The sequence below is a fragment of the Aptenodytes forsteri genome, unplaced genomic scaffold, assembly GCF_000699145.1.
Source record: "Aptenodytes forsteri isolate BGI_AS27 unplaced genomic scaffold, ASM69914v1 Scaffold298, whole genome shotgun sequence".
Classification (NCBI taxonomy): Eukaryota; Metazoa; Chordata; class Aves; order Sphenisciformes; family Spheniscidae; genus Aptenodytes; species Aptenodytes forsteri.
In genome coordinates, this window is record NW_008793956.1 from 1,162,593 (window position 1) to 1,190,425 (window position 27,833).

The window sequence follows — 27,833 nt, forward strand, 5'->3', positions numbered from 1 at the left end:
TCGGCCGCTTGCCGCCTCTTCCGGAAGGGTGCCCGACCCTCGACGGGGGCAAGTGCATAAAAGTACACGCTAAAGAAAACCTCGCATTGTGTTTCGTCAGAGTCTTGGGTCTTAGACTTCCTTCTTCGGCGCTTCTGCCGCTGCCTTCAGTGTTACAGTTCTGCCATGTAGCTGCTCTTTTGCCTAGCTTAATGTCTGTGCTGGGTTGTCCTTCGGGGCGTTTGATTTTGTAGGAGGCAATGGTCTGATTGCGGTTTGGGTCTTTTCTGGAGGGTGGCAACAGGCTGCGTCACACTCCTTCGCAAGGCACATTCCTGTAGCTCCTAGGCAGATGTGTTGTGCGTGTGCATTGAAAGAATGCACTGACTGTGCATGAAATGCAAGGAGTTGGGATGAGTCTAGGTCCCTGAAGGATGGATGAATTGCAGACCTTTAGAATTCACTAGTTCAGTTTCTAAAAAGATTAATGTCCTTGTAGGACTTTGTGTGATGACCATGAGCATGTGAAACTGCATAGCTGTTGCAGAAGAATTGTCTTTCAGGTGTTACCCTAGTTCCGCTCGTCATGTGTACTTGCCTCATTTCCACTCCTCAGGCTGAACCATCCCAATGTGGTGGCTGCTCGTGATGTCCCTGAAGGGATGCAGAAGCTTGCACCAAATGACTTGCCGTTGCTGGCCATGGAGTACTGCCAAGGCGGAGACCTCCGCAAGGTGAGATCCCTGGGATGGTGACCAAGGGCTGGATCAGCTTCTCAGGTGATCCTAGGGTTTCTATTGATGTTTCCCTGTAAAACCTCTGTTTTCACATCCTGATGCCTCCTAATTCTTGTCATGGTACCAACAGGTTTTGGTGGGTTGGTCCTTGATAATACGTTCAGCTCTTGAAGACTTAAGTGCTTTCTGAAACTTTTCATATTTGTTTGGCTGCAAGTGACACTATGAGGAGTTTGCACGTAGAGGATGAGGGCATGTGTGTGGGATGTGCAACAGGATGTGAGTATGGCCAAGACCATCGTAGGGCAGGGTACATCTGTGGGCTATATCCTTCCTGAAAGTGATTAACTCCTATCTGTCATAGGAAAAAATAACACGTTAATTCTAATCTGCCTATAGATAAAACCCAGAGCTTAGAGCTGAGATTTGAGCTGATACTGCTAGGCACAGGGGAAATGGCTATGAAGGATGGAGCAAGTAGAAGGAAGAGAATGGAGATGACACTGACTTCTTTCACCCACTCTTTTCTCCTCCCGTGCGGTTAGACCGAGGCCTGAAGCTCTAATTGCTGCTACCGGAGGTTGCAATCCCATAGAGTTTTGTGTGTCTAGAGAATTTCATTGCTGTTACTGGAACTTCTTGCATCCGTGAGAGTTTGTGGGACTGTGAGCCTCACTCAGGATACAGGAGGGAAAGACTATATTCTGTGTTGTTTTCTTGCAGTACCTGAATCAGCTGGAGAATTGCTGTGGCTTGCGGGAAGAAGCTATTCTCATCTTGTTATCTGATATTGGTAAGTGGTAGACAACCTTCAGTTGTCTGAACTATGGAAGCCCTTTCAGTGCCAAATCCACTCTAAGGATATGCAGCAGTGACCTTAGTGACTCTATCTTAGACTGACCTTTGAAGAGTATACTTGTTTCCTGTCTTGCTCTGCCAACCCTCCCTGTGGGAGAGCCAACCTTTGATTTTTGTTCTTGAAAATGTAGAGACGGATTTTCTTGCCCAGCAAAAATGCCACTCAGGATTTCCTGGAAGGTTCTGGATAGCTGAACACTTGCCAAGTGTCTCTGGTTTATGTTGCACATCAGTGTCCACCCTCAGCTTAACAGTTGATCATCAGGCCTTCAGTGCGTGTGTCATCAGTGGGTTGCCATTAGCATTTGGGCAACCACTATGTGGAATTTTAGGCAGTCCTGGTGCAAAGATTGCCAAGTGCTGTCTAGAGACTTTTGGGGTGGAGTTTTTTGGTCAAGCTATGTTGTGAGCTGAGTTGCAGCTGAGGCAAAACTGGACAGGTGCTAAGGCTTTAGAGAGGAGATACTTAAGAAGCATATTTGGGGCAGATGTGTGCTTAGAAAATGAGCTTGTGGCAAGAGAATAAATGGAGAATAAACGTGCATTTGTCACTACTTTTACTGCATGGGTGGCTGTTAGGCATTATCTCCCGCCCTTTGTGTTCCCAGAGCATTTGTATTCTGCTGCCTCATCCTTGTACTCCTTAGTGACCAGGAAATGATACTGAGTGCTGACCAGAGACAAGGGCAGATCATGTTTAGAGTGAAGTTTGTGTTCACATGCTTGTGTGTGTATGGGAAGAGGGACAGACCCAAATTTTCAATTGTATGATCTGAACTGTAGCTGATAAGAAATATTTTCGACTATTGATATAACTTGTTCTTCTGATCGCTTACAGTGCATGCCTAGTTGGTCTTTCTAGGGTTGCTGTCCTTCAGGAGAAGGACGGTTATATTGTTGATAACTCCTGAAAGTCTAGCTGGATCATTTTGCACTGAACAAGAGAGCTCTGTCTGGGAATGCAATGCTTTCAGAAGGGACACGAAGTCTCAGAGCAGAAAAGTGAGTCCCTTTGGCTCAGGCCTGAGTCATGGCCGAAAAGCACAAACTGGAAATGCTGCCAAGTTTTGTTTTTCCTAGTACCATGATTTTTCTTTTTATCCACAGGAGGGGAGATCTATTAAGCTATTACCTTGAGCAAGTGTGAGAAAATAGAGGGCATTTATTCTGTCTTTGTGTATTCTTAAGATGAGATTTTTGTCTTTCTAGTATAGATGGAATTCATCAATCTGCCAGTTGTGGGGTGTCAGTGGTTCTGAGCAGAGAAAGTATGTTGCGTAGAAATTTCCTATGAAGAATTTTGCAGGTGAAATGGGGAGGAGAACACCTTGTGGACAGGACAGAACGAAGCGTTTGGCTGAGCAGCTTTTGGATTCTAGGTTAAGACTGTTGAAGAAACAGATAGGTAAAGAAAAGCTGAGTATAGCCACTCAATTGCCCAGCCAGGATGTTAGCACTGATGAGTTACTCTCTGGGCAATTAGGAGAAACTTCTGGATTGGTGCCCTTGTCCTTATGGGAGATTTCAACTTCCCAGACATCAGCTGGGAATATCATACTGCTGTGACGAGCAGGTCTTGGAAATTCTTCAAGTTTGTGGCAGGTAATTTCTTGTCACAAGTACTCAGCCAGCTAGGAAAGATGCCCTCCTAGACTTGCTATTTGTGAATAGAGAAGAACTTGTGGAATATGTGATGATAGGTGGCTGTCTTGGCCACAGTGACCGTGCAATGGTTGAGTTTAAAATTTTCAGTGTACTGAGGAAAAAAGGACAGTTGAGTTGCTACCGTGGACTTCAAGAGAGCAAACTTCAAGCTATTCAGGGAGCTATTTAGCAGAGTACCCTGGGAATCTGCTTTTGAGAGCTTAGGAGTCCGTGAGTGCTGGTCAGTTTTTAAGAACACCTTTTAGAAGCACAGGAGCAGGCAATTCCAGTTGTTGTAAGGCAAAGCAAGCAGGGCAGAAGGCCAGCTTGGCTGAAGAGGGAACTCCTCGTGGAGCTCAAGAGGAAAAAGGAATTGTATGCTTTCTGGAAGCAAGGTCAGGCTTCGCAGGAAGATTACAGAGCCGTGGTTCATTTATGCAGGGAGAAGACATGAAAGGCCAAAGCTCAATTAGACTTGAAACTGGCCAGTGTTGTGTCAGACAACAAGGCTTTTTAAAGTCCGTTAATAGCAAGAGGAGGTCTGAAGAAAACATTGGAGTGATACTTGTTGAAGATAGTCATCTGATTAATAGGGATGAAGAAGAAGCGGAGGCATTCACTGCTTTTTTTGCCTCAGTCTTTAATAATACTGATAGGGGACCGGGCAGCCCAAGGTCTGAGTTGGAGGACTGTGAGTGCGGGAACAGTGACTTTCCCTTTGTGGACACTGAAATTGTCAGGGACCAGCTGTATCAGCTGAATGTTCACAAGTCCATGGGGCCTGATGGGATTCACCCCAGAGTACTGAAGGAGCTGGTGGATGTTATGGCAGGACCCCCTCTTGATCATCTACCAAAGGTCCTGGGAGTCTGGGGAGGTCCCTGCTGACTTGGAAGCTAGGCAGTGTTATTCCAATTTACAAGAAGGGCATGAGGGAAGACTCAGAGAGCAAACTCTGTGTTTGATGCCGACTTTTCATCTTGCACTTGGTGTTTCACTGTATGTTTGATTGTACAAGGTTTGACCCAAAAGCCATGCTTACACTAGGTAGAAATGAATCCTTACTGAGCTCATGCTAGGTACTGTTAGTTACACTCTTAAAAGTGGCTTTTTCTGTGTCTCAGCTTCTGCTCTCAGGTACCTTCATGAGAACAGGATCATCCACAGAGACTTGAAACCAGAGAACATTGTGCTTCAGCAAGGAGAGCAAAGGGTAAGCAGGAACCAGGTGTCTCTGCCTGCACAGATAAGTAAGTGTAAGAGGAGCGTGCATGTGCTTCATGCAGTTACAGTGGTCCCCTCTGCAAGAGCACTCAACCCAGGATAACAGCTAGCTCAGATCTGTGTGTCAGATGAACAGTATTCTGCATGCAGCTGAGATGAAAGGTTGTATTAGACTTCTGGTAACACCTGACATTTTGACTTTCAACTATTAAGGAAAGAACCAGACTCTACTGATTGACCAAAGATCTGAATTAGCAGTAATGTCTCCAGCTCTGTGCGTATCAAGCCAATGACAACTTCACATACTTTGTGATTTTAGGAATCTACAGGAGCCTCCCATTTCCACTTCCATCTCTTCGTTGGCACCTTTCCTGCATACCTTTGAAGAGCTGAACCTTTTCTTTCTCTGCTGTATGGTGTGCTTTTAACAGGACTTCTCTCTAGTGTTCTTATTCTCTGTTGTGTGTTTCAGTTAATACACAAAATCATTGACCTTGGTTATGCTAAGGAGTTGGATCAGGGTAGCCTATGCACATCCTTTGTTGGGACTCTACAGTACTTGGTAAGGAAGGAATTCAGCTAGAAGAGCAGCTACCACTTTGCAGTGGGATAGAGTTAACTGTTATCAGGCTTTGGGCTGGGATGAAGTACTTGTCCTGGTATGGGGTGCGTTTGGGGTGCTGCAGCTAGCAAAGGTGACTGTTTTTTTGCTGACACTGGGTTTTCACAGTGTCTGTTAGCTATGTCTGTTATAAATAAGAAGCAGGAGTGCCAATAACCTCTGCTGTTCACTCTGAGAGGATCTCAGAGCTTGTGAGAGGCAGAGCGTTCAGCACCGTCTTTAATCTGTTGTACAAACGTTAATGAGCTCTTAAGGGATAGAGAGAGCTAAGAGATGGGTGGCTTTGTCTCATGCGTGTGTAAACTGTCTCAGGCTCCAGAGCTGCTGGAACAGCAGAAGTATACTGTGACGGTGGATTACTGGAGCTTTGGAACACTGGCCTTTGAGTGCATTACAGGCTTCCGACCATTCCTACCCAACTGGCAGCCAGTGCAATGGTGAGTGAGCTGGGGCCAGGTGATAAGAAGAGTGCATGCAATGCGACTGTCCTGTTTACAGGAAGTAGAAGTGCGGTCCCTTGATTCTTAAGGTAATGACCCTATGTTCCTTGCCCTTACGGAGACTGACTCCCTTCACAGGAGTTTGACCTACCTGAGCAAGTTCAGCATTCCTGATACTTGCTCTTTGGGATCAGGACTGACTCCTGCAGGGCAGGTAGCAGAAACCAAAGCGGCATCTGTATTACATCTGTCAAGAGTAGCTTTAAGAGTCTACTAACGTGGGCTGGGAAAGGCAGGTGATTATTTCACCATTGTACTTGCTTGAATTCATTAGGCATACAAAAGTGCGACAGAAGAGCGAGCTGGATATTGTCGTTTCAGAAGACTTATCTGGAGAAGTCAAATTTTCTAGCAGTTTGCCCTGCCCGAACAATCTAAACAGGTGAGGACTAGAAATCTGTTACGCCACGCTGGGATAAACTGTTTCTTCTGCAAAAGGACCAGGTTTATATTATATGCCTTACTATGTTAATCTGTGAATAAATTGAGTGCATGACACAAACAATGCTTGTGTCCCTTGTGAGACTTGTGTAGTTGAGTCTCTGTTTCTGCCTTCTAAACACTGCATTGGGGGGGGGAAGTTGTTTGTCAGTCCTCCTGCAGAGACCAGACCATATGGTGACTGCAAATGCACTTTTACCTCTTCTGATCCCCTTCTTGTTTTGATCCTTCCCTTCTTGTTTTGATCCTTCAGTGTTTTGGCTGGGAGGCTGGAGAAATGGCTGCAACTCATGTTAATGTGGCACCCACGGCAGAGAGGTACAGATCCTACATATGGACCCAATGGGTGTTTCAAAGCTTTGGATGACATTTTGAACTTGAAGGTGAGTAATGGGTCTGTATTACCTTGAAAAGTTTTCCAGAGAGCAGTTGCCTGTAGCCCATGAGAGACAAGGCTTGAGTCATAGACCTAGGAGGAGGAGCAGCAGCACAGAATCTCATTTAGCTGTCTCCTGACAGTTAGTGACAGGTGCTTTCCTCTTGCTTATTTGAGGACAAATACTCCCTGAACTTGTTGGGAGTAGCAAATAGCTTGTGTATGTGCTTGGTTCCATGTTCTGGTAGAGGATTCTGTGGCTGAAGCTGTTTAATTGCCATGTGGCCTCTCTTCCAGTTGATGGAGGACAGGGACTTTGGCATAATGTTATGAAGTAGCTGCAAAGTGACTTCCTGAGCCCTGCAAGTGCTTTGAACAGTTTATCAGTGGCCAATGTCTCAGTCCTGGGATCTCTGCTCAAACATGACCAATATATCTTCAGTCCTTCTCATGTCACGCTAACTCTTCTTGTAGTTGCTTCATGTTTTGAACATGGTTACGGGAACTGTACACACCTACCCTGTGACAGAGGAGGAGACTCTGCAGACTGTGAAGGCCAGGATCCAGTCAGATACGGGAATCCCAGAACAGGACCAGGAGCTACTGCAGGAAGCTGGACTTGCATTGTTTTCTCAGAAGTTGGCCACTAAACATATAGCTGATAGCAAGGTGAGTCTGGATACTCCCTTCCTTGCTGTTGAGTGAATCAGCAGGCACTGCTGTCATTTTGGGAGCACGGCACTCCCTGCTGTTCTGGCAGGCTTTTGGCATAATAACCACACAGACCTAACAGCCCTTGCAGAATAGGCACCCTATTGCCTTTGGTGTTCAGTCTTTGGCTGAGGAGGAACATTCTGTTTATGGTGTTACTGAGGCTTGCTTTTTCTGAGAAAACCTAGTTGGGTCTTTTGTCTTCTGCAGGTGAATGATACTGCAGCTGCAGACACAGACCTCCTCTTCCTCTTCGATAACCAGAAAGTTGCCTATGAGGCTCAGGTTGCCTTGCGTCCTCATCCAGAAAGCGTTGACTGCATCCGTAAGAACTTTCTCTAGCATGAATGTGAGAGGTTGTCCACGTTGAGAGGGCTGCCTGTGTTCTGTGGTCTGTATCGTGCAAAGAGTGAAGAGAGCTTTTGCATATTGGGACTGAAGAAGCAGTAGAATGGACTGGCATAGCATTCATTCAATTTGTTAAAATAACTGAGGAAAGGAAGTGTTTGATTTTGATATACTGGGGAAGCTGCATAGGGGTTAGCCAACTATAGGCTTTGCAAGAGGTAACGTGCCCCTCAAAGGAGCGATGTTTTGGTCTGTTTTGTCATGTGATAACATGGCTTTTAGGCTTCATGCTGATACGTATGTTTCCCCCCCCCCCTCTGTTTCCAGTTCAGGATCCAAAGAAGAATCTCCACTTTTTCCAGTTGCGGAAAGTGTGGGGTCAGATCTGGCACACAATCCGGATGCTGAAAGAGGACTGTAACCGGCTTCAGCAGGGGCAGCGAGCAGCCATGTACGGTGGCAGTTTCTCTAGAATACTTATCTCTGCCTTTGCTCCCTGGTGAAAGGGAAAAGACAGGAGTGGGACCCTGTTGGAATGGGGAAGCCCATGAGTGGAGCCGTTAACAATTAATGAAAAGCTGAGAGTTCCGAACTCTGATACAACTGCTTTTGTGCTCACTGCTACACTCTGAAGTATCTACTTTTGATATAAGTGGAAGTCTATGTTTTTAGTTTGGGAGGGTAATAGGACCTTCTTCTTGTCCATGCAGGATGAATCTGTTGCGTTACAATAGTACCCTCTCAAAGATGAAGAATTCTATGGCCTCCCTTTCCCAGCAGCTGAAAGCAAAGCTGGACTTCTTTAAAACAAGCATCCAAATCGATCTGGAGAAGTATAAAGAGCAGATTGAATTTGGAATTAGTGAGTATAGCATCTGGCAAACAGAGGTCTTTTTAAGCCTCTTATCCCCACAAAGTATCTACCTTTTCCTGTATGAACTTGAGAAAAGCAATCACTTTTCTTTCATTCCTGTAGCTTCTGAGAAGCTGCTGTTTGCCTGGAAAGAGATGGAGCAAGCTGTGGAACTTTGTGGGCGGGTATGTTTCTGAATCTAACTGCTTATCCTAAAGAAAAAGAGGCTTGTTTTTCTTTCCTTTTTTTTTTTTTTTTTTTCCTTTTCATTGTCCTCCCTTAAATAGAAACTTCTTGTGTCTGGGCTGATTCCAGGTGTCACATTGTCTTGGTTTGGGTGGCACCATTTTTGTCCATTGCCAGTACTTCATGAAGCTCACTGTGTTTGTAAGGCTTAGGGGAAAAGGGAGATCTTGGGGAATGTGAGAGGAGATTTTGCGGTGGTTGCACTCAGATGTCCTGCTAACCCAATCCTGGAGCCAGGATAGCTGAAAAGAGGATATGGAACATAGGTTAAACTGAATGGGAAAGTGAATGATCAGATGATTGAACACAAGAATTTTAAGCATCAGTCTTGAATTTTGAAAAGGCAACAATTTCCCATTCTTGGTGCACATTCCGCACCTGCTCCCAGTAAGGCATTCAGCCTTTTGACACAACAGTGTAACCCCTGTAAGTAGGGCCAAGGACCATCGCTCCCAGATGAGGAGTGAAAGGTGACTAGTCGATATCTTATTCTTTTCCAACACTTGGTCCTCCTCTGTTGGAATGAGGCAGAGGAGGAATGACTGTCTAACAAGCAGCAGCTTCTGCATGTGAACGAGTTCAAGTGAAAAGCAGAATTTGGGGTGCCAGGTGTGGATCTGGTTGTGTGCTGAGGGAAAAGCGGTGATGGATAGGATGAGACATCTGGAATAGCCAAGGAAAAGGAAGCATGATGGCCTGGGAACTAGCAGTACATGTACTACAAAGTCAGACCCTTCAATGGCTCCTTGTCGCAGGCTGAATTTTTTATCAAAAAATTTTTGGAAGTTGTTTTATCCCAGAGCACCAAGCTAATTTCCTTGAATTGAAATTACTCATATTCTCATTTGTCTTTGTCCAAGGCTGCTGTTTGCATCTTGCAGATGTGTTTAGAAATGTGAATGAGAAAGGAAGAGCCAGTGTGAGTGGTAGTGTCTCTTAGTACGAGACTGTCCCATTGCTTATGTTCTGCCCTGCTTTCAGGAGGATGATGTGGATCAGCTAGTGAAGAGGATGATGGCCCTGCAGACAGACATTGTGGACCTGCAGAGAAGCCCACTAGGTCGTAAACAAGGAGGAACACTGGAGGATTTGTGAGTTGAACTACCTTGAACTTCAGATGCAGGAGTATTGTTAGCTAAGCTTATTTACTGCAGGACAATGAAGGTGCTATCTCTTCAGCCCAAATTATGGGGGACTGGGAGGACTTTGACACTAAAAGACAGTTTTTGACTCCTTACCTGTCATTAGTCTGAAATGGCAGACTGATATATAAAAGATTTGAGTTCTTGAACTACTTGTTCATAATTTAGGTTCTAGAGAAGTCCTTTGTGTTCTGTGCCTTTTTCTTCTAGAGAAGAACAAGCCAGAGAGCTGTACCGGAGATTGAGAGAGAAGCCAAGAGGTAAAAGACATTTTAGCTCAAGGTCAGCTTGCTTTGTGTGGATAGTAACTTCGGAGATGCAATAATGAGCACTGAGAAAACTCTCTGCATTCTAGGCCTGCCCATATGCTAGCTGCACATGGACTCTACTGGACTCGCCCGTTTTTGAAGAGGGGAGTCAGGGAGTCAGTTTTAAACTATGCCAGCCTTGCTTTCTTGGCACCTTCTGAGCTCTTCTTGAAACTCCTCTGGAGCTCTTCTCAGAGCAAGCTGTTGCTGCAAGCATACGCTGCTGCTTCTGTGTAGGAGGGATGAAAGACATAGCTGTTCCTTTGAGCAGCTATACAGCCCCAAGGCATTAAACCCACCCTACCAACTCTGCTTTCCAATTCTCGTAATTTTGAAGAAGGTGGCTAAAATCTAGTGCAATTCATCCCAGTCAAACTTGCATGCCCTGAACTTGGGATGTTTCAGGATTGAAGAAGCAGTGGAAACAAGCTGCTAAGAATCTTCTCACTCTGTCCTATAAGCCTACCTTTCTGTGTAATGTTCTGACTCTCATTCCAGATCAGAGGACAAGTGGTGACAGCCAAGAAATAGTACGACTGCTCCTACAGGCAATCCAGACCTTTGAAAAAAAAGTCCGAGTCATTTATGCTCAGCTCAGGTGAGCTTTGTAGAGTCGGCTTTTATTGAGGGTTGAGAGAAAGCATTTTCTCTTTCAGCAAGAGGTTTTGTTCTAGCTGTTTAAAAACCAGTGCATACAGCTAATGAGATCTCAGAGTGTCACAGGAAATAAGAAACTTCAGAAATGTTCCTCTACTGCAGTTGCCCATGTGTGATCTGATTATTTTTTTTAATAGTAAAACTGTAGTTTGCAAGCAGAAGGCACTGGAATTGTTCCCCAGAGTGGAGAAAGTGATGAATCTGATGAATGAAGATGAGGAAACAGTTGTTAGGCTTCAGGAGAAACGACAGAAAGAACTGTGGAACTTGCTAAAAATTGCTTGTGTAAGTAAAATAAAACCTCCAGTTTAACCTGAAAATATGGTTTGTAGCACAGGTTACTGAAATAATTAATAGTAAATTTAGTATGTCCTATGGTTCTCTCTTATTTTGAATTAGTATTAAAGCCAAGTTCCAGGCTGTCTCATATTCCTGGCTGTTGGAAATTAGTGGTGGAAATAATTGCAATCTGAATCTTCTGTGTTTCCTTCAGAGTAAAGTACGTGGTCCTGTTACTGGCAGTCCAGAGAGCATGAACACATCACGTCTTGGTAGCCCTGGTCAGCTGCTGCTGCAGGTCCCTTCTGGAACCTACAATTTATCAGAATCTGTCAGGAAAAGGTGAGGCAAAGTTTGGAGTTCTGTAGCTGCTAATGCCAGCACTACAAAACTGGGGCTCCTGCTTTGTGAAATAATGACACACAGGCTTTCTCACATTTTACACTTTGTGTTCGGCTTCCATTGTCAGCAGCCTTTTCTACCTAGTAGCTGGACTTCCTGGGGCTTGTGAATCTTCCTTATGAAAAATGGGGAATAATGTATAGCTTCACTTCCCCCTGCCTCAATAATAAAGCGTTTGTTTTATCTGGAATGGTTGGGCTCACTTGAAGTACACTGCCAACGGGAATTGTTGGAGCATTGTCATGCAAGGCGATAGTAGCTGAGCTGTATCATAAAGGAGAGGCTGCTATAATCAAGCACGTGTAGTTCTGGCTTGCTTAAACGAACTGGGTCACCAGCTGGAATGACAGACCTTAGTTTGTTTATTTGTATGTTGCTTAATCCTTTAGTTTATAGGCTGTTCTGCAACTTTTTCTCTAGCAACAGTGATTCCACATAATAAGAACCCGACTCCAACTTGGAACGCGCTTCCTTTCCCTTGTCCCAGTAAATCTGGGGATGCCACCGACTTTCCTAGTTGCAATATGACTTACTAGCTTCTGAGCTGACTGGTAAAGGTTAATTCTTCAGTGCTCTGCAGCATACCTGCCAGAAATATTTCTTAAAGGTAGAGGCAGCATCTCTTTAAACAAAACTGCCGTGGAAAATAATTATGTAATAATTGTCCCTTTCAGTGAGGAGCTACTGCTGGAATCACAGAAACTCTGTAGCCAACTGGAAAATGTGATGCATGACACAATGAAGGATCAGGAGCAGAGCTTCATGGTAACATATTTGATATTCTTCTATAAGCAGACTGGGGAAGCTCATGGCTTCAAACTTCTGCATGTGTAACTTTGCCACCAATAAGTAATATGGCTAATAGAAATCTGCACGTTACTCTTTTGGAGAAGGAGAGAGTAGTTGTGGCAGATAGAAAGCACCTACTCCTCCACTTGAACTGACTGACATATTCCCTACTTGCTGAGAACAGGAGCCATGTGCTGGGGACTTAAGTTGTGCCAAACAATAAAGGATGGGGGAAGGCGCTGGGCTGTTGTACAAAAATACTGCAAAATTGCACTCTTAAAATTGGGATGGTCTTGGGGTGGCAATACATTGGTGGGTAGGGATGCTTATTTAATGAAACAGACTATTGAAAAGAAAGTAAAATATTAGAGAAAGTAAGTAGCTTAAGGGTTTCCTTTGCAGCAGTTGCATGGTTCATCATGAAACTATATTGACCAACTTGTTCACAGTAAAATTTTTGAATCTTTTAAATTGCTTCCCCTTTATTCTGGAGAAATCTCAACTGTAAGCTAGTGTTGAACTTCGTAGTTCTAACTCTTTATTCTTTAGGCTCTAGATTGGAGCTGGCTGCAGCTTCAGGTGGAAGAAACAAACAGTCCAGAACAAACCCAGATGTAAAATCACTTCGGTTGCCTCTGAAGACATGCTACTTCAGGAAGCCAACTGTGAAAAGCTGCTGCCTCTGAGAAGGGAAGTTCAAGTGCCTCCTTCTACTGTCACCTACTGCTTATGTGATGATACACATGGTCTAGCTTTTAGTATCCACCTCTCGGACACTTTTCACAAAGATACAGTAGGAAATGCCTGTTCTAACTGCTTGGAAAAAGTTCTTAATTGTGCCTTAAGACAGCAGATATTCTTATTCTCTGTCCTGATGTATCTTCCCTTAGGCATCACATGTGGTGGTTTTGCTGCCTTTTAGGCTTTCTAATGACCAATGGACAACGCATGCAATCAGCTTGCACAGTCACTGGTAGATGTCACCTTCCTAATATACTTGAACTGTGAACTTAATTTCTTAACTTTGCTGATTTGCACTTTTTTCCTTAAGTGTAATGGTTGTACTTACCTAATACTTGTTTTCTATATGGGAACGAAATTATCTAAAACATGTAAACTTTTGGTTTGCTCTTTTTGATACCCTCAATAACATTTTAATGAAAAAGCTGCTTTCACTGTGCAGGTCTCTAAAACGTGAGAGGTGTAATGATGTTATTCTGGAGACCACAGAGAACGAAACCTTCAGCGTACACATCTAGTTCAACAAAGTATCTGCAGATTATCCATTAACCATGCTTAAAGTTGCATCAAAAAAAAAAAAAGCAGAGCTGGGTGGAGCATAGCTCTTCTGAACCTTACTGAGAGACAAGACACACCAACATTATGTTCCAACTGTGACCAATTTATTTCATTCTGATGTAAGCCCAACTTTCCACTACAGCACAGAGACCACCTTTTATAAAACGTTGTGAAGTATAGGACATGCAGGATACAATACAATAATGGGGAGAGGTGGGATTTTCATCTGTTTTTAGGAACAGATTTAAAATACGGGAAACTGAAGTGAAATGTGGCACAAACATCACAAGTTCCATGCATACCTTCAAGTATCTTCCTTTGATGTGCTGGCGCTCTCTGGACTTCTGTGTTGGGTTAAAATGATTCTTTGGAAGAGTAGAAAGTTCACACTTCTTGAAATTTCAGAGTAATATTAAGGCCGAAACACACTGGGTACACTTTTCCTTTATCTTCCAGAGCACCACCTGTTGTTTTACTTAAAGCTGCATTAAGCTTCCAGCTCAAATCCCAGCCCAACTTTGTGACCTCCAGCACTGAAATTCTTGCCATCAATCAAGCCTGAAAGGGTCAGCTTTACACCTAGGAAAGCAAGCAAGGAGACCCTTCGTACACTGATATCCCTGTACAATGCCCTTCCTCAAGTACTTAAGCCTCACTAATATGTCTTAGTTGCTATAGGAACTTCTGTACGTACACAGCCTTTACTTCCATGAGCCTATGTAAGATTTCTAGCTAATTTGTTTATGTATTCCATTGTAGACATGACAGTAAAATAACCCATAGTGTAGTACTAATACTATTTGCTGCTACCAGTTGGACTTACGTACCGGGTCGGAGGGCATGAGCATAACCAATTCCAATCAGGCTGGCATTATTCACTTTAGCCTACAGGAAAAAAGAGATCACAATATTTATACACCATGTACAAATATTCAGACATAATTGTCCCAGTGCCCTGAGAAGGTGGCTTACGCATTAACTCTTTCAGCTGCTTGTAGACTAACCTCTAGCAGAGGCATATTCAATCTTTTCCTTTTCTCCTCAAGAGTTTCCAGCTTAAGCTGTAACAGGCTTAAGTCATAGTGCCAATCTTTCCCTTAAATTGTGACCCATTACGCCTACAGAAAACGGCACCCTGTCCTTCACTGCTCCCCACGTTGTCTCTTTATATCCTTTAAAGGGCTAGTTACGACAGTCCCTTAATAGCCAATGAAGTCTGTCTTGGTCACAGACCCCTGTTCACAAATTGCTTAGTAGTGATTTTTTTTTTTCTTAATGAGCAATAAATATATGAATATGCAAACCCATTTTTGCATTACTAAGTTTTGAGCTGTTTACAATAGCATGTCACATCTTTAATTTTGGCTGACTTGTCCTGGAACTAATTCTTGTTTTGCAGCATAACAAATGCTTGCTGCTTCAGTTCTTAGTGTTAGAACATACACATAGTTACTTTTATTCACCGTCGCTTCCCCATGGACACATTTTGTCTCCTGAACCTCTTCTTTCTCTCTCTCACTATTTAAACCTTTTTTTTTTTTGGCCCTAACATTTCTGCAAGAATTTGCAAGCATCAGCAACAACACTTATCTCAGGACCTCAGCTGACTTTCAAGGGTTAACTGATTGTTAGGAGAAGCCTGTAAGCTCAGCTGAACTTCTGTCATTTTACTATAGTACAGTTTTACACTATGCATTAGATAAGAATTAGAGAATTAAAAGGATACTGCATCCTCTCATTACCTTTTGGAAACACATTTTGCATAGGCTACAAGCACACTAGTCAGACTAGTGACTATTTCACCATGGACAAACCAGTGCTTTAGATTTTTTTTCCCCCATCGTTTTACAAATACGACCTCTGAGGTCCCAATTTAAATTTGAACCACAACAGAAGCCACAGTTTGCCATCTACCATACTTTCTCAGTAACTATTTAAAGCAACTACTTCATACCACAAATTTTCAGTATTTAAGGGAGCTTGAAATACTCATTCCTGTAACAAAATTCTTACCACAATGGAAGTCTTCTCATCCAGTTGGTACTTAGCAGCAATACCAAAACGTGTGTTGTTACTGCCAGCGGTCCATGCAAGATTGACTGATGTCTCAACCTTATTATTAACCTTCTGATAAATAGACCCACCAAACTCGGTGCCATCATTCCTGTTTGTAACAGATGCAAGTGTGTCAAGCCTTGCCTTGTTTAGTAAATAGTAACAACTCTTTAGATTAACCGTTCCTCACAATCATTTGATCATTATCTCTTAAAATGAACCAAGAGCTCCAATACTTCCCTGGACCCATGCTCATCTCTGGAGCTGGCAGATTCCTGCTCACGTTTTTTTACCCAAAACATAAGTTTTGCTTGCAGAATGGAACAAGACTTTCCAACAGCTGAGACCTACGGTTTGAGGTTCTGACAAAAAAAAAAACCCAGATAACTTGCTTGCTTGTCTTAAGTTAAGAAAGCACGCCTGCAATAACATGTAAAGGGACAAATCCAGAAGGAGACTTAAGTCAGTTATGGGAACGATGAGACTGAAAACAATGTTACTGCATTGCAGTTGTTTACATACACCATCTTTAAAGACTCTCAGAGCATCTGAATGTCAAGACTAGAGCTACACTGCAATGACAGCTGGAAACACTCAAGCACAATGCAACACACACCTCTCTCTTCCACCTTAGGCATTTCTGAGCCAGCAGCTTTCTGTCTGGTGGGGAAGGGGGCAAGGTACAGTAGCTTAATTGAAGACTCTTTTATCTAGCACCAAAATAGAAGTTAAAGTTCACAGATTTTAACTCCAAATTAACATAAAGTGCCTTTACACCACTAACCCAAAATTACCCTGAAACAAGGTCTCATTAGACAGCCAAGAGTTGGAAAGTTGCCCCTGCTTTAGTTGTACTTAAGATGAAAACACCAAATAGAAATTATTTCAGAACAAATCAGCATCCCCTTCCATCCACCCACCTTTCACCTAACTCCGTTAATGCTCACTATTCATCTAGTTTGGCTCCTCTGATAATGTTTTTCTAGGCTCAGATAATACTTACACATTAGTGTGCAGCTGAAAGTCTCCTGCCTTATATCCCAAGGCAAAGTTATTCTGCGAAAGCTTAGACTTGGCTGTATCAAAAGCCATCTGGTAGCCAGCAAGCCAGCCTTCGTAGCCCAACACTGCCCAGCCATAGACGGTTGGTCCAGAGAGATCAATGTCTATGTTGCAGCCTAGATTTACATGTTCTCTTTTGTAGGAGGTCTTCAACTTTCCGCTCTTCTTCCTGCAGAGAGAAACATGCCATTTTATCCCCGGTAGTATACAAGTATGTATTATATGTAGTTTTATTCACGTATGTATGTCCCTTAAGGCCAGTTAATTAAATGACTGTAATGCCTACTCAAAACTTAACATTAACAGCTGCTGAAGAGGGCATGGGATAAGGGTAATATTGGCATTATGCGTATTTAGGTGGTGCCACTTTTTCCTCCTCCATCTCAAACTCCTTAAAATCCTCAAGAGCAAAAAAGACAAAAGCATTTCTGCTTAATGCTCTAAAAACCATCAGGTTTCAAATTTTGTTCTCCACAAGTGAGTGCAACACGTTATGGCATCATCAGTTTCTTTCAGAAACATCCATGACATCCCGCACCAATAGCTGGCCTTTCTGTCCTTCAGTGACTTTTTGTCTGCTCAGTTCTCTCCACCGTTTCTTCATGTGCAGTGCTTGCTTTCCTTCTTCACTGCTGGATACCAGTCTCCTCTATCGAAAACAAATTTCCTCATCCTCCAGACATCATCCACTTAGTCAGCCTTTTTCTGTCCCTCTGGAGAAGCCTCTTCCTCTCTCTCCAATGCATCTTTGTGCTCATTTTGCTACCAATTCAAACTTAACATAACTGAGACAAAATTTTATCACCTCCTTAATCCTCTCCCCAACCTCCTTTCTCTCCCACTGAAGACACAGCAGAACACTGTGCTGCCTGTCACTCATACCCAGGCCTGGGGCCTCATTTTTGACTTAGCTTCTCATTTCTTACATCCAAGCAGTATTTCAAACTCTGAATTTTGTGATAGGCTCTCCCCAACAATAAAGAAATACCAGTAATTATTTACAAAGCAGTCTCAAGCTTTGTGCATTATCCAGACATAAACAGTCCTCCTTTGCTCTACTGCCTACCAAAAATAAATACATGATAATTGAGAATGACAAAAAAGTGCTATTCCACTGCCTATCATAATACCTATGCGGTTCTACCTCCTCATTCAGTTGTACATAGACATCTGCCCGAAAGCATCAGGAAAAAAAAAAATAGTTTTGCTTTGTGTTCTTAAGGCACTGAGTTGACAGCAGTAGGACCGTCAACACCATGACAAAGATGGTACATGGTTACATGGTTAAGTGCTCCATGTAAGACCTAGCTGTTTGAGGAGAGAGTTACAAAAATGTAATACCTACTGCAAAACAACGAATTTGCCAATGGCCAAAGAGCTGAGGAATCATTTTTAGCAGACCTTGTCCTTCTGAGCCCGGTATTATCCATTGCCTTCAAAATATTCTACAGTGCCTGCAGAATATTCTACAGTAAATTTTAAGCATTTACACAATGACCAGAATAAGCATTTCTAATTGAAAGTTATGGGAAATTCTAGCACTCCTTTGATAAAGGTAATGGAAAATATTTACCCTGTGTTTGGTACAAATGTAGTGTCAAGAGCCACCTTCAATCCTTCAGCCAACTGCAAAGAAAAACAAAGACATCTGCTCAGAACTCTGCTGAAACGTGATTTGTTATATTCCACTACTATAGCTCTACTTCCTGCCTAAAGAGAAGACGAAACACACCATAATGTCTCCCACATGTTTTACAACAAAATCTGAAGGTGCTGTGATGAGGGATTAAAATTTGGACTTTTTCTCCCCACAATGAGGCCCTATAACAGCACACGCTTCGTAGATACGTTATTACAGAAGATTTCAAATCCAGTGTTGACAAGAAAATTGAGAAACTACATTAAAGAAAGAAAACTGTTTAGTTCATGTTTGCTCCCTGTAGTTCCAACAATCCACACGGTAGCTCAAGAATCTCTCAGAATCTACAGGTATTCTTTTGAAACACAGTACTACTTCACAGGCCAAACTGTGTACCTGCCTCAGCTTTCCCACCCTTGTGTTGAGCTGGACAGGATTTTCCATTTTAAAGCACAGGTAAAAGTGCAAAACCATAACTACAAAAATTGATGGCCATACATGGTGGAGGGTACCACAAAACTTTTACTTCCTTTGGCACCATTACCTTACGCTTCAGGCATTAAGTGAAAAGCATAAAGCTATTACTTTGAAAAAGAATTGTCTGTTTTGAGAGTGCTGTATGCTAGCAACCCTTTGTGTAAGCAGTGCCAAGCTACAAACACTAATCTTTCTCTTCAACCTTTCAAAATATATTCAATCTCAAGGCAGCCAAACTTAAGTCCTTATGTATTACAGCATTTAAAACTACGAGACCCCTCTTTTGTTTTCCCTGCATGACTGCAGCAGTGACAGTTCTACATAGCTAGAGTGCATCTTTAAACAAAAACTCCTATTTGGAGTGATAATAGTGATATTCATTCAACCAGCTAGCTAATTTTGCATGCCCCTAAGTGCAATAACTCGGTACCATTGGATCATTACGTAGCACCACACTGATGTGGGAATGCTTGCACCCCGCACCCCCAAAATTCATGATGCTCTCGGTCTCTGCATTCTGCAAGTATACATAACTTCCTTCTTTTTAGTACTCCAGATAGTTTTATGCAACTTTCACTCTTCAGTGTTTTCTGCTCAACTCAATACTTTCTCATACTAGTTGCAGAAACATTTTCAGAGTATCTACTTTCTCTTACCTGATCCTCCATGGAAACTTCTGTTCCCAATGTGTTGTCTGTGTTCCACTTCTGGGTGAAGGTAAGTCCATAGTCTTTGATCTTATATTTGGTCTCTAGACTGCCTGAAGCCTTGCCTGTGTCTGTGTTAGAAGAACCAGTTGCAGTGAATTCCTGCCAAGAGCATAATATCAGTTTCAGCACTCTGATATTTAATTACATTCAGTTTTTCCACTTGTCAAGTGCCAGCACTCACACTTACTACCCTTAGGCCTCTTGACAGAGCCCTCAAAATCCTCCTCCTCTTCCCTATCCCCACCAAAAATAATTATTTTTGCATCACAAAACGCTACTCCTTTTGGCATCTCTGTTCTGGATATTTCTTTTCTTGAGGTGTGCTGATAGAGCCCCGAACTTGCTTAGGTTGGAAAAAGCACTATTACACAAAGACTCGACATCTTCACTTACTTTTTATCTGCATCATGATTTGATTACCTGCTCCCCGCCTCTAATTTTTACTGCGCTTTTTTCCTAACTTATCCACCAACCTCCCCTGCACCAAAAACCTTCTTCCGCCACCTTTTTCCGCTCCAAAGTGGCCACTGTTATTTCAACATTCCACAACTTGCTCTGTACCTTCACATGGATCCACATTCAGATACAAAAAGATACTCGCTTGGGATACAAAGCTGCTTGTATTCTTGGATTTTTCCTCACAATCTCCTCTAATTCCCTTTGTCATCTTACCAGTACTGTCCCAATTGTGCATGAGATAGCACCTATTATAGTCCTTCTGTAAGTCCATTCTCCCTGAAGAAAAGCAATCCTACATCCAACTTACGCTGCTAGATGAATAGCAAAAAAAAAAAAAAAAAAGATTGTTTTTCTTGCATTTCTCCAAACATCTCGTGTGTTTCTTCCTTTTTATTCTTTTTTTCTCTTTCCACCTTTCAGCAGTGAAAATGTCTTCTGGAGAATGGTCATCATTGATGCTTTTCACACCGACTACTGCACCCTAACGTTGTTGTTCCCCCTACCCTTTATACTGTTGTCACTTAGACTCTTCATATACCATGTTGATGACTTTAGTACCTTCTCCCTCAACCTAACTTCTCTGTCATTACCTCAGCCAGCAACTATACTTTACAAGGTAGGTCACCCCTTTGTAAGGCACCTTAAAATTGTAGGCCTTTTCTCCTTCACAGTATCAGAAAATAACCTGACCTCAGTGGCACCTTGACATCTCTCCATCAGGCTGGTCCTTCACTGATTACTGTAATTGAACCAACAACTTTGAATTTTGTATAATACGTATTTTGTAACATGCTGTCCTATGCTGCTTGGCCAGTCCCCGACACATCAGAGCTTCCTGTTACTTAGGGGACTTGAAGTCTCAACATCTCTCCTCCTGGAATAACTCAGAGGTAGCCTACTCAGTGTTTCATGCACAACAGAGTATAAAGCAATAAGTAGGCATATTTTTGCAGTAGTAAGCTGAAGGTGTACGAGCTAGGTTTTAAGAAGCATCTGAGAACTGATCTCGTTTCAGTTGTCCTCATCTCTCAAATATTTTCCTTGAAGAAAGATAATTAATCTGCCACTACATTTCCAAGTTACACCTCTTTTGAAGTTTAAATATTGAAAGATACAGTGCTTAAGACATGGCAGTATCCATTGCCAACACATCAAAGCTTTGGAACACTGACTTTCCAGATCCGTCTCATTCCAGGACAGTATTCCTGGATGCTGCGTACATTACTTTCACAATTTTGGACTTTGCAGAGTGTACAAAGCCTGTCCTTAAATGGTTTTGAAGTGCCAGGGAAGTACAGCCAGGTAGCATTCCTTACACACTGGGGGTGTGTGTGGGGTGTGTGCAGGGAGAAAGACACTTACTCGAGCTAATGCACTACTACAACAGCACAGCAGTTTTATAACACATCTAGCCAACTAACAAAAATACGTGACGCAAGTCAGGATGTGTTACGCTATCCTTTAAGACACTGCTCTAATGTCACTTCCACAAATTCAGTGTAAAGACATTTCAAACCTGCATCACAATTCAGAAGTAACTTTCTTCTGATCTTAGGGCAGGTAACTGATTAAAAAGGCTTGATTTGTTTCTCAGACCAAGCAGAGGAAAGACTGTAAAATGCTTTTCTCACAGCCAAAGGAAAAAAACCCTGCGCTATCATAGGATCAAAAGCCAAAGGGTTTTGCCAGATGTCAGAATTGGATCTGCTTCTGGAAGCAGAAGGCACACAGTCAGCATCTGCTGCCATCAATCTTTAACTGTCTAAACTGGAGATGTCTCATCAACTCGTGTAGAAGCATTTCTTGAATTTTTTGTAGCTGAAAATCAAACTCATTCTGGCTCCATATCACACTCCAGTCTGAATCAGCAGTCAAGCTCAGCTTCTCATTGACCTTCTGGCTTACGGTGGCTGGCATCTTCAGGAACGCCATGCACTTACTAGGCCAAACCACTTGCAATCTATGAAACCATTATAACCAATAGACGCTACCATTGTTGTTTTCTAAGTCCACAGGAAAAACACCCAAAACATTTCTGTATCATAAGAGTCAGAGGTACTATTAGTACCAAGTACAAATTAGATCTCACGCTCTGTTCCTAACCTCATCTCCATCCCCAAAACACCATTTTGTTGCAGCAGAATGCTCATTAGAAACAGTAACAAGCACAAAACCTGAAGCAACAAACAACCATATCAATACCATATCTATCTTGTTTTCCCTCCTACTGTTTTTACAGTGTTCTTATTGTGGATTGTTGGACAAAGATTGCAAATGGCTTTACATACATGGATCATACAGCAGATTAAGAGCTATGGACACAGTCAAACTTCATGACGTGGATGATAACATGATGAAAAACAATGGAACAGTTTATGAACGACAGTATGCACCACAGAAAACCTCACTGGACAAAGCAATAAAGAGCCAACATGCCAAAACAGTCACTATTCTTACCAGCTGGATAAACATCCAACACGAAAGTTGCATGGAAAAGGAAAAGCCCGTTTTAGAACTTAATACGGTTGTTCATGTTCCGCCACATTCAGAAGACAGCATAATTAACCATTATCATATTATTTGAGAATCAAAACTTCCAGCCAGGAAAACTATGCATATCGTGAAACGTCAGTAACTGGTAGTGGTCATAGTACAGAGACCACATAGTTCTCATGCCTACACGTTCCTGGTGCGCAATGCATCAAAAGCTCCATTGAGACAGAATACAGTAATACAAAAGGAATGACTTACACCATTTGCCTGGTAAGAATGCAAGAGAAGGAGGGAGCTAAGGCAAATATGGTTATGAAGTAGGCTGAAAAGCAGCACAGCTAATCAACCAGAACAGCATCAAGTGGTAGCACACACAGAACTGAGACTCAGTGTAGGAATAAGCTTATCTAGTAAACAATATATGCCTGCGGTTAAAGACCAAAATTATGAAATCTATTCCTGGTTTTGCCAGCTCTCCTGTGAAATCATGAAGAAGCTCCGCTTCTCCATCATTAAAGTGGGGATTATAGTATTTTCTAGTTCCCTGAAGTGGTAAAGCTTAATTAAGGTCTATAAAATGCTAGTTTTAATTAAGTCTTGCATTGTAAGCATGGTGGAGATGAGTGAAAAGGAAGTTAAGTTAAACCGTGGCTCTTATTTGCCCCTTGGCCTTTTGGATAAAAAGTCAGTCTGGACTCAAAATCCTCTAAAAACCACCAACAACAGAGAAACTCAATTGCATTCATAAGCAGAAATGAGAGCTATTTCGGGTAAAGAAACTCATGTTTGGGATGTGGCAGTGGGAACAGGGAGGAAAGCCACATGTCCACAACAAAATGTGTGAAAATTCTTGCACGCCACAGGAAAAAAAGTACTGCTACATCCGTTCCACACATCATTATAGAAATACCTCAGTCAGCTACAGGTTTTAAAACGAGAACTGAAAGAGAGAAGCAACACCTGCTAGCAAGTTATTACGACCAACCAGTTCTGGAGTTTGTCCTTCCACTGCAATGCTGGTGATGTTGAAAGCCCCCAATACTTACCACCCCACTGGAAGACTTGGTCTTCAACTCTAATTTGACCATTCCAAAACCTGAAAATAGAAGAGTACACAGCGTCTGTTTCACCACAATATACAAGCAAGGCTTATTTCCAACACAGCCAAAGTACAGCAGGTAGGGTACACTGACCTGAAACAGCCTATTTTCATATTTCAACAGTTGTTGATCTTACTGAGGAATGACTGAAGGCATTTTGACAATTCAAAGTGGGTGGCCTCATAACTTATATTCATAACAGTCACCCATCATCAAGTACCTCCACCTTCCGTAGCTACCTGCAGTCTGGGACCAATCAATACAGTTACCATTTCTTCTGATTTACTCAATTTACTTTTATATTTCTGATTGCAGGGCAGGAATTTTTCTTTTCCCCTTCTCCAAGAAAAATGTTTCAACTTACTTCAACCAGTGCCATATACAGAGATAGCGTTGTTTTCTTCCTTTTCTTTCTAATCTGCTATGAATAATCTGGAAATACCTGGCCCTTGCACAGAGTAGAAAAGCCTGAAACAACTGACGCTGAAGCAGGGAACTTGAGTTGAATTTTAGCAAAGCCTGAACTCCAGGGTGGCAGAGACCAGACCAGAGTTCTTTTTAATTTTATGTAGCATATGGATTTGGGATACAAATGCAATCTTTATTACACGCTCACAAAACCAGATAAAAATCATCAACACTTTTAGTACTGCTCCCAGAAAAGGGACTAATATCAGAATTTCTCCATTTAAATTCTTTGAAGAGGAATGCAAATATTGTGAAATTATTTCCACTATAGCTATGACAATAGGCTGTTCTGATTAACATAAAGATCATTCTACCTCAGGAGCCTGTTTGTTGCCACATATGGTCTCCTATGGCAATCTACGTGAGTTTGACCGATTCAATGCCTCTAAATACAAAAATTGGAAGGTAAAAAATGCAGCATTCTCCTGCAGAGACTGTTCTGGAGTGCATCTTAAGGTCAAACTCATAACTTTCCCCTCTAACCCTTTGCCTACTGCATCATTTTCATGATACATGTCTAAAGTTCAAATTCAGAAGGGGCTAGATGCTCCGGGCCTCTGCTGAATTCCTACCACAAGGTATTTAGGGGATCTCTGGGGTACTAATGGTTTTATTGTCATTTTCAAGATGCCTAAGAAAAAATATGAAAGGTTATCAAACCACATTCACGTTACTTACCATATCCCTTGTTGAACACATCCCTGGCACACTTTCCCAAGTCATTGTATGATGGTGGGACAGCCATTGGATCTGAAAAATGTTGGAAGCTGTAAGAATCTTAGGTTTAACAGCATAACATCTAAACTACACCCAAAGCATTTGTAAATGTCCATGACTAGTATCCTCTGCGTACTTCACCGATACGGAGCTGCAAGACCTTTGAAGAACATTCATGAAAGTCATCCTTGTGTCATCATTGCTTTGTCAGAAACAAACTTACTTCAATTCAAAGTAGTTATGAAAGCCATTATTTGGAATCACTAAACCCCAGGAACAGTATTACATTCAACTACATATGTAGGCCTCACATTCTTACATTGCAAAAAGAACTCATGGGAGCCTTATCGCTGTTCCGATAACAAGCAATCATTGCTTTCGTGACAGGACCCTTTCTGAAAGGGACCCCAAGTGGTGAAGCCACGTCAGCACTGAACAACCCCAAAGGAAAAGAGATCTGATTTCATGGGCACTTGTGACTTCTTAGAAAGTTTTTTCAGAGATTTGTAAAATATAAAGAGAGATGTCTTACGCTGTCTGGTAACCACCAGTGAGTACTTCTGCACTGTGTATACACAGCAGCAAAAACTACCTTTTCTAATACAGGTAACCGTTACAACTACTTACAAAACTCAAAAGGACAGGCATGCGATATTACAGCTTACATGACATATTTAATGTTAGTTACCACAATTTAGAGATTTTGCATCAGAAAATCCACATTAAAAGAAGTAGGAAAACTTCCCAGTGGAAAATTAGTCTTCCCCTTCCTAGAATAAGTTTGTATAAATGTAAAGGCACACCTGCTCCAGAAAAGAAAAGCTGTCAAAGATGATGCTTTTGTTTGATTTTAAGGGTAACTCTTTGCCACTTAATCCTTTCTACAGTCGATGCATTTGTTGATATTCTTCTCTGCAACACCTGACACCAGAAATCCCTGATCTCATTTGTTACTTATACCATAGTGAAAGAGTAATCTAAAAAGTAATAATGCAAGCAAAACATGTAGAATCCCTAAAGTCATCACTTCTCTTCCACCGTTTTAGTTGCTTACCAGTGTACTTGGTCCCTCTGTCACAAATGCAACAGTATCTGTATTAAGCAATTAAGCCCTCTTTTCAGATAGCTAGCCCTTTCCTAAAATGAAGCGCTCGGGCAATTTACATCCCATAGTAGACAAACACTCTATGTTCAGTGACTTAATAACTAACTTGCACTATGTATCTATCAATACATGGACTCAATGATCCTTATGGGTCCCTTTCAACTTGAGATATTCTATGGTTCTATGAACATATATACCTGTGAGTTTAGAGGATCTAAAATAGCTGGACATGACTGCAGGTTCCTTATCTGAACATTAGTACAGAAAACAGGTACTTCTCCGAATTACTATGTAAAAAGGCCTTTCTACCTGTCAAACATGGAGGGAAAAATTACAATCGCTGAATCATTAAATTGACGAAAGAGAATGTGTACTTTTATGACAGTATAGTTTGAGTTATTACAATAGTTGTAGCAACACAGCTATGGACCAGAGCATCTCTTTCTTTTAAAACATTGGTTTTTCACACAAATCTCTCAATTCAGAAGTTTCAACTCATACTTTAAATTTGGGGTTGGGGTTTTTTTGGGATTGGGTTGTTTTGGGGTTTTTTGGTTGGTTGGTTGGGTTTGGGGTTTTGGGGTTTTTTTGTTTTGTTTTGTTCTTTCAATAGGTTTGTCAGAATAGTTCAATGCGCTGATTTCACAAGCCTAGTAACTCAAGTTTTTGGAGCAAGGCTGATGCTTGGACATTTTAACATGGTGATACTCCACATATGCCTAACACGCTCTTGAACCTCAAAACATTTTTTTCCAGCAAATACCAATATGAAAGATAACTCCCTGCATAAGAATTCATAGAACACACAAGATTTTTTTAAAAAAGGCTCTTCAGTCACAGCTGGCGTTCAGGGAACTGTCCAGCTGTTGAAAACATGACAGAACACTCCATAATTACATGGATTTGTAGCTAGCCACCAAACCACATAACCTATTTTCAATTAGAAGTTTGGCAATAATCGGCAGTGAGCCACAAAACATTTTGGGAGTTGGGACTGACCTATTCAGAGTTTAGAAGACATCAGTCTACTCTAACTTTCAAATTACATGGAGATGTTACATCGAACAAAAGCAAGAGCTTTTCAGAAACCCCAGTTTCTGAAAACATGCCGCACCCCTACCTCTTTCATGCTTTGCCAGCTGTCTCTCAAATCTTTCTACCTCCCTGCACAGAGGGGCACGGGCTTTAGAAAGACAAATGACAACGGAGTTGACCACCAAGTAGCCTTGAAGCTCTCCTCACCAGCTTCACTGAAAATGCTTCAAGTAAAGGAGGACTTTACCATCCCGCTCAGCACCTTCTCAACCTAAATCTCACCCTTTTGGCTGACACCCTGTTCTGTTTACACCTCATTTTCATAAGGCTATTGAGACATATTGAATGTTGTGAGCCTGTTCACTCTCCTAACGCGTCTCCCCTCTTTACACTATACAGCTATATTTTCTGTATTCTCTGTGTTTTAATGTATATGTTAAATATTACGTGAGTATTTAAACAGCGTTAAAAAAAAAAATTCTTCAGGTTAGCTCATGCTGAAATACATAAATTCTTTGTTAATAACAAGCAGCTCTACTTGCAAGCCAGAATTGTTCAGAGGAACTAAGCTCACAGTTCTACAACTATTAATACTAAATTTGAATTGGTCTCCATCAACCAGATGCAACAGCAACAGCCGACAACACAATGTAAAGCAGGAAAAGGAGCATTAAGCCAGAGATCAAGAACTAAGCCACAGTTGCTCATTTTAAGCACCTTGCTCTTAAACAAAGCCTCCTTAGTCTTGTGCTTTGATCTTCCCTCCCACAACCATAAAATTAGTACAACAACCACAGGAGAAAATATATCAAGGAATAAAAGGTTGGGGGCAACTGATGCTTAATGTTGCCATCTTCAGATACAGCGCATGGTAAGCCAACGTCTGTATATGAACTGCAAAAAGGCAACACCAAACTGGAAATTTCAGTGAAGAAATAAACATCAGAACACCCGCATCGGTCCATGGAATAACTGGGGAAAAAAAAAAAAAAGTAAAAAAATCACGTACACAAGAAAGAAAAGTGAGAAGAGCTACACTTTGAGATGCCAGCTTCATTTTCACAGACGGGAAAAAAAAAAAAAAAAAAAAAAAAAAAA

The 27,833-nt window shown here is 41.9% G+C and overlaps 2 protein-coding genes across 5 annotated transcripts in view; one reads left to right on the forward strand and one right to left on the reverse strand.

Annotated features, from left to right (window-relative positions):
* IKBKB (inhibitor of kappa light polypeptide gene enhancer in B-cells, kinase beta) overlaps positions 1-13,422 on the forward strand; it is a 14,128-nt gene extending 706 nt beyond the window's left edge. Inside the window, exons 2-20 of the mRNA XM_009281849.2 lie at positions 596-713; positions 1,440-1,509; positions 4,343-4,431; positions 4,915-5,004; positions 5,377-5,501; positions 5,839-5,946; positions 6,259-6,388; positions 6,856-7,050; positions 7,303-7,417; positions 7,768-7,891; positions 8,151-8,302; positions 8,417-8,478; positions 9,521-9,630; positions 9,892-9,941; positions 10,488-10,587; positions 10,784-10,931; positions 11,140-11,267; positions 12,002-12,092; positions 12,666-13,422. Of these exons, the coding sequence (XP_009280124.2) occupies positions 596-713; positions 1,440-1,509; positions 4,343-4,431; positions 4,915-5,004; positions 5,377-5,501; positions 5,839-5,946; positions 6,259-6,388; positions 6,856-7,050; positions 7,303-7,417; positions 7,768-7,891; positions 8,151-8,302; positions 8,417-8,478; positions 9,521-9,630; positions 9,892-9,941; positions 10,488-10,587; positions 10,784-10,931; positions 11,140-11,267; positions 12,002-12,092; positions 12,666-12,734 (2,074 nt within the window). The 3' untranslated portion in view covers positions 12,735-13,422. The remainder of the gene's footprint in view (positions 1-595; positions 714-1,439; positions 1,510-4,342; positions 4,432-4,914; positions 5,005-5,376; positions 5,502-5,838; positions 5,947-6,258; positions 6,389-6,855; positions 7,051-7,302; positions 7,418-7,767; positions 7,892-8,150; positions 8,303-8,416; positions 8,479-9,520; positions 9,631-9,891; positions 9,942-10,487; positions 10,588-10,783; positions 10,932-11,139; positions 11,268-12,001; positions 12,093-12,665) is intronic.
* Positions 13,423-13,502: 80 nt separating this feature from the next.
* Positions 13,503-27,793, reverse strand: VDAC3 (voltage dependent anion channel 3). 4 transcript variants are annotated; one of them, XM_019472524.1, is made up of 11 exons: positions 27,453-27,621; positions 25,898-26,001; positions 24,557-24,628; positions 23,357-23,406; positions 22,275-22,277; positions 19,305-19,457; positions 18,106-18,158; positions 16,474-16,701; positions 15,429-15,579; positions 14,243-14,300; positions 13,503-13,994 (listed from the first exon to the last, which is right to left on the reverse strand). In XM_019472524.1, exons 2-11 carry the CDS (start codon positions 25,929-25,931, stop codon positions 13,903-13,905), a joined length of 894 nt encoding a protein of 297 aa, XP_019328069.1. In that variant the 5' UTR covers positions 25,932-26,001; positions 27,453-27,621; the 3' UTR covers positions 13,503-13,902. The 4 variants fall into 4 exon arrangements, with proteins under 4 accessions (XP_019328069.1, XP_019328112.1, XP_019328136.1 ...); XM_019472567.1 differs by lacking the exons at positions 25,898-26,001; positions 27,453-27,621 and adding an exon at positions 27,745-27,793; XM_019472591.1 differs by lacking the exon at positions 25,898-26,001.
* Between the last annotated feature and the right edge of the window lie 40 nt (positions 27,794-27,833).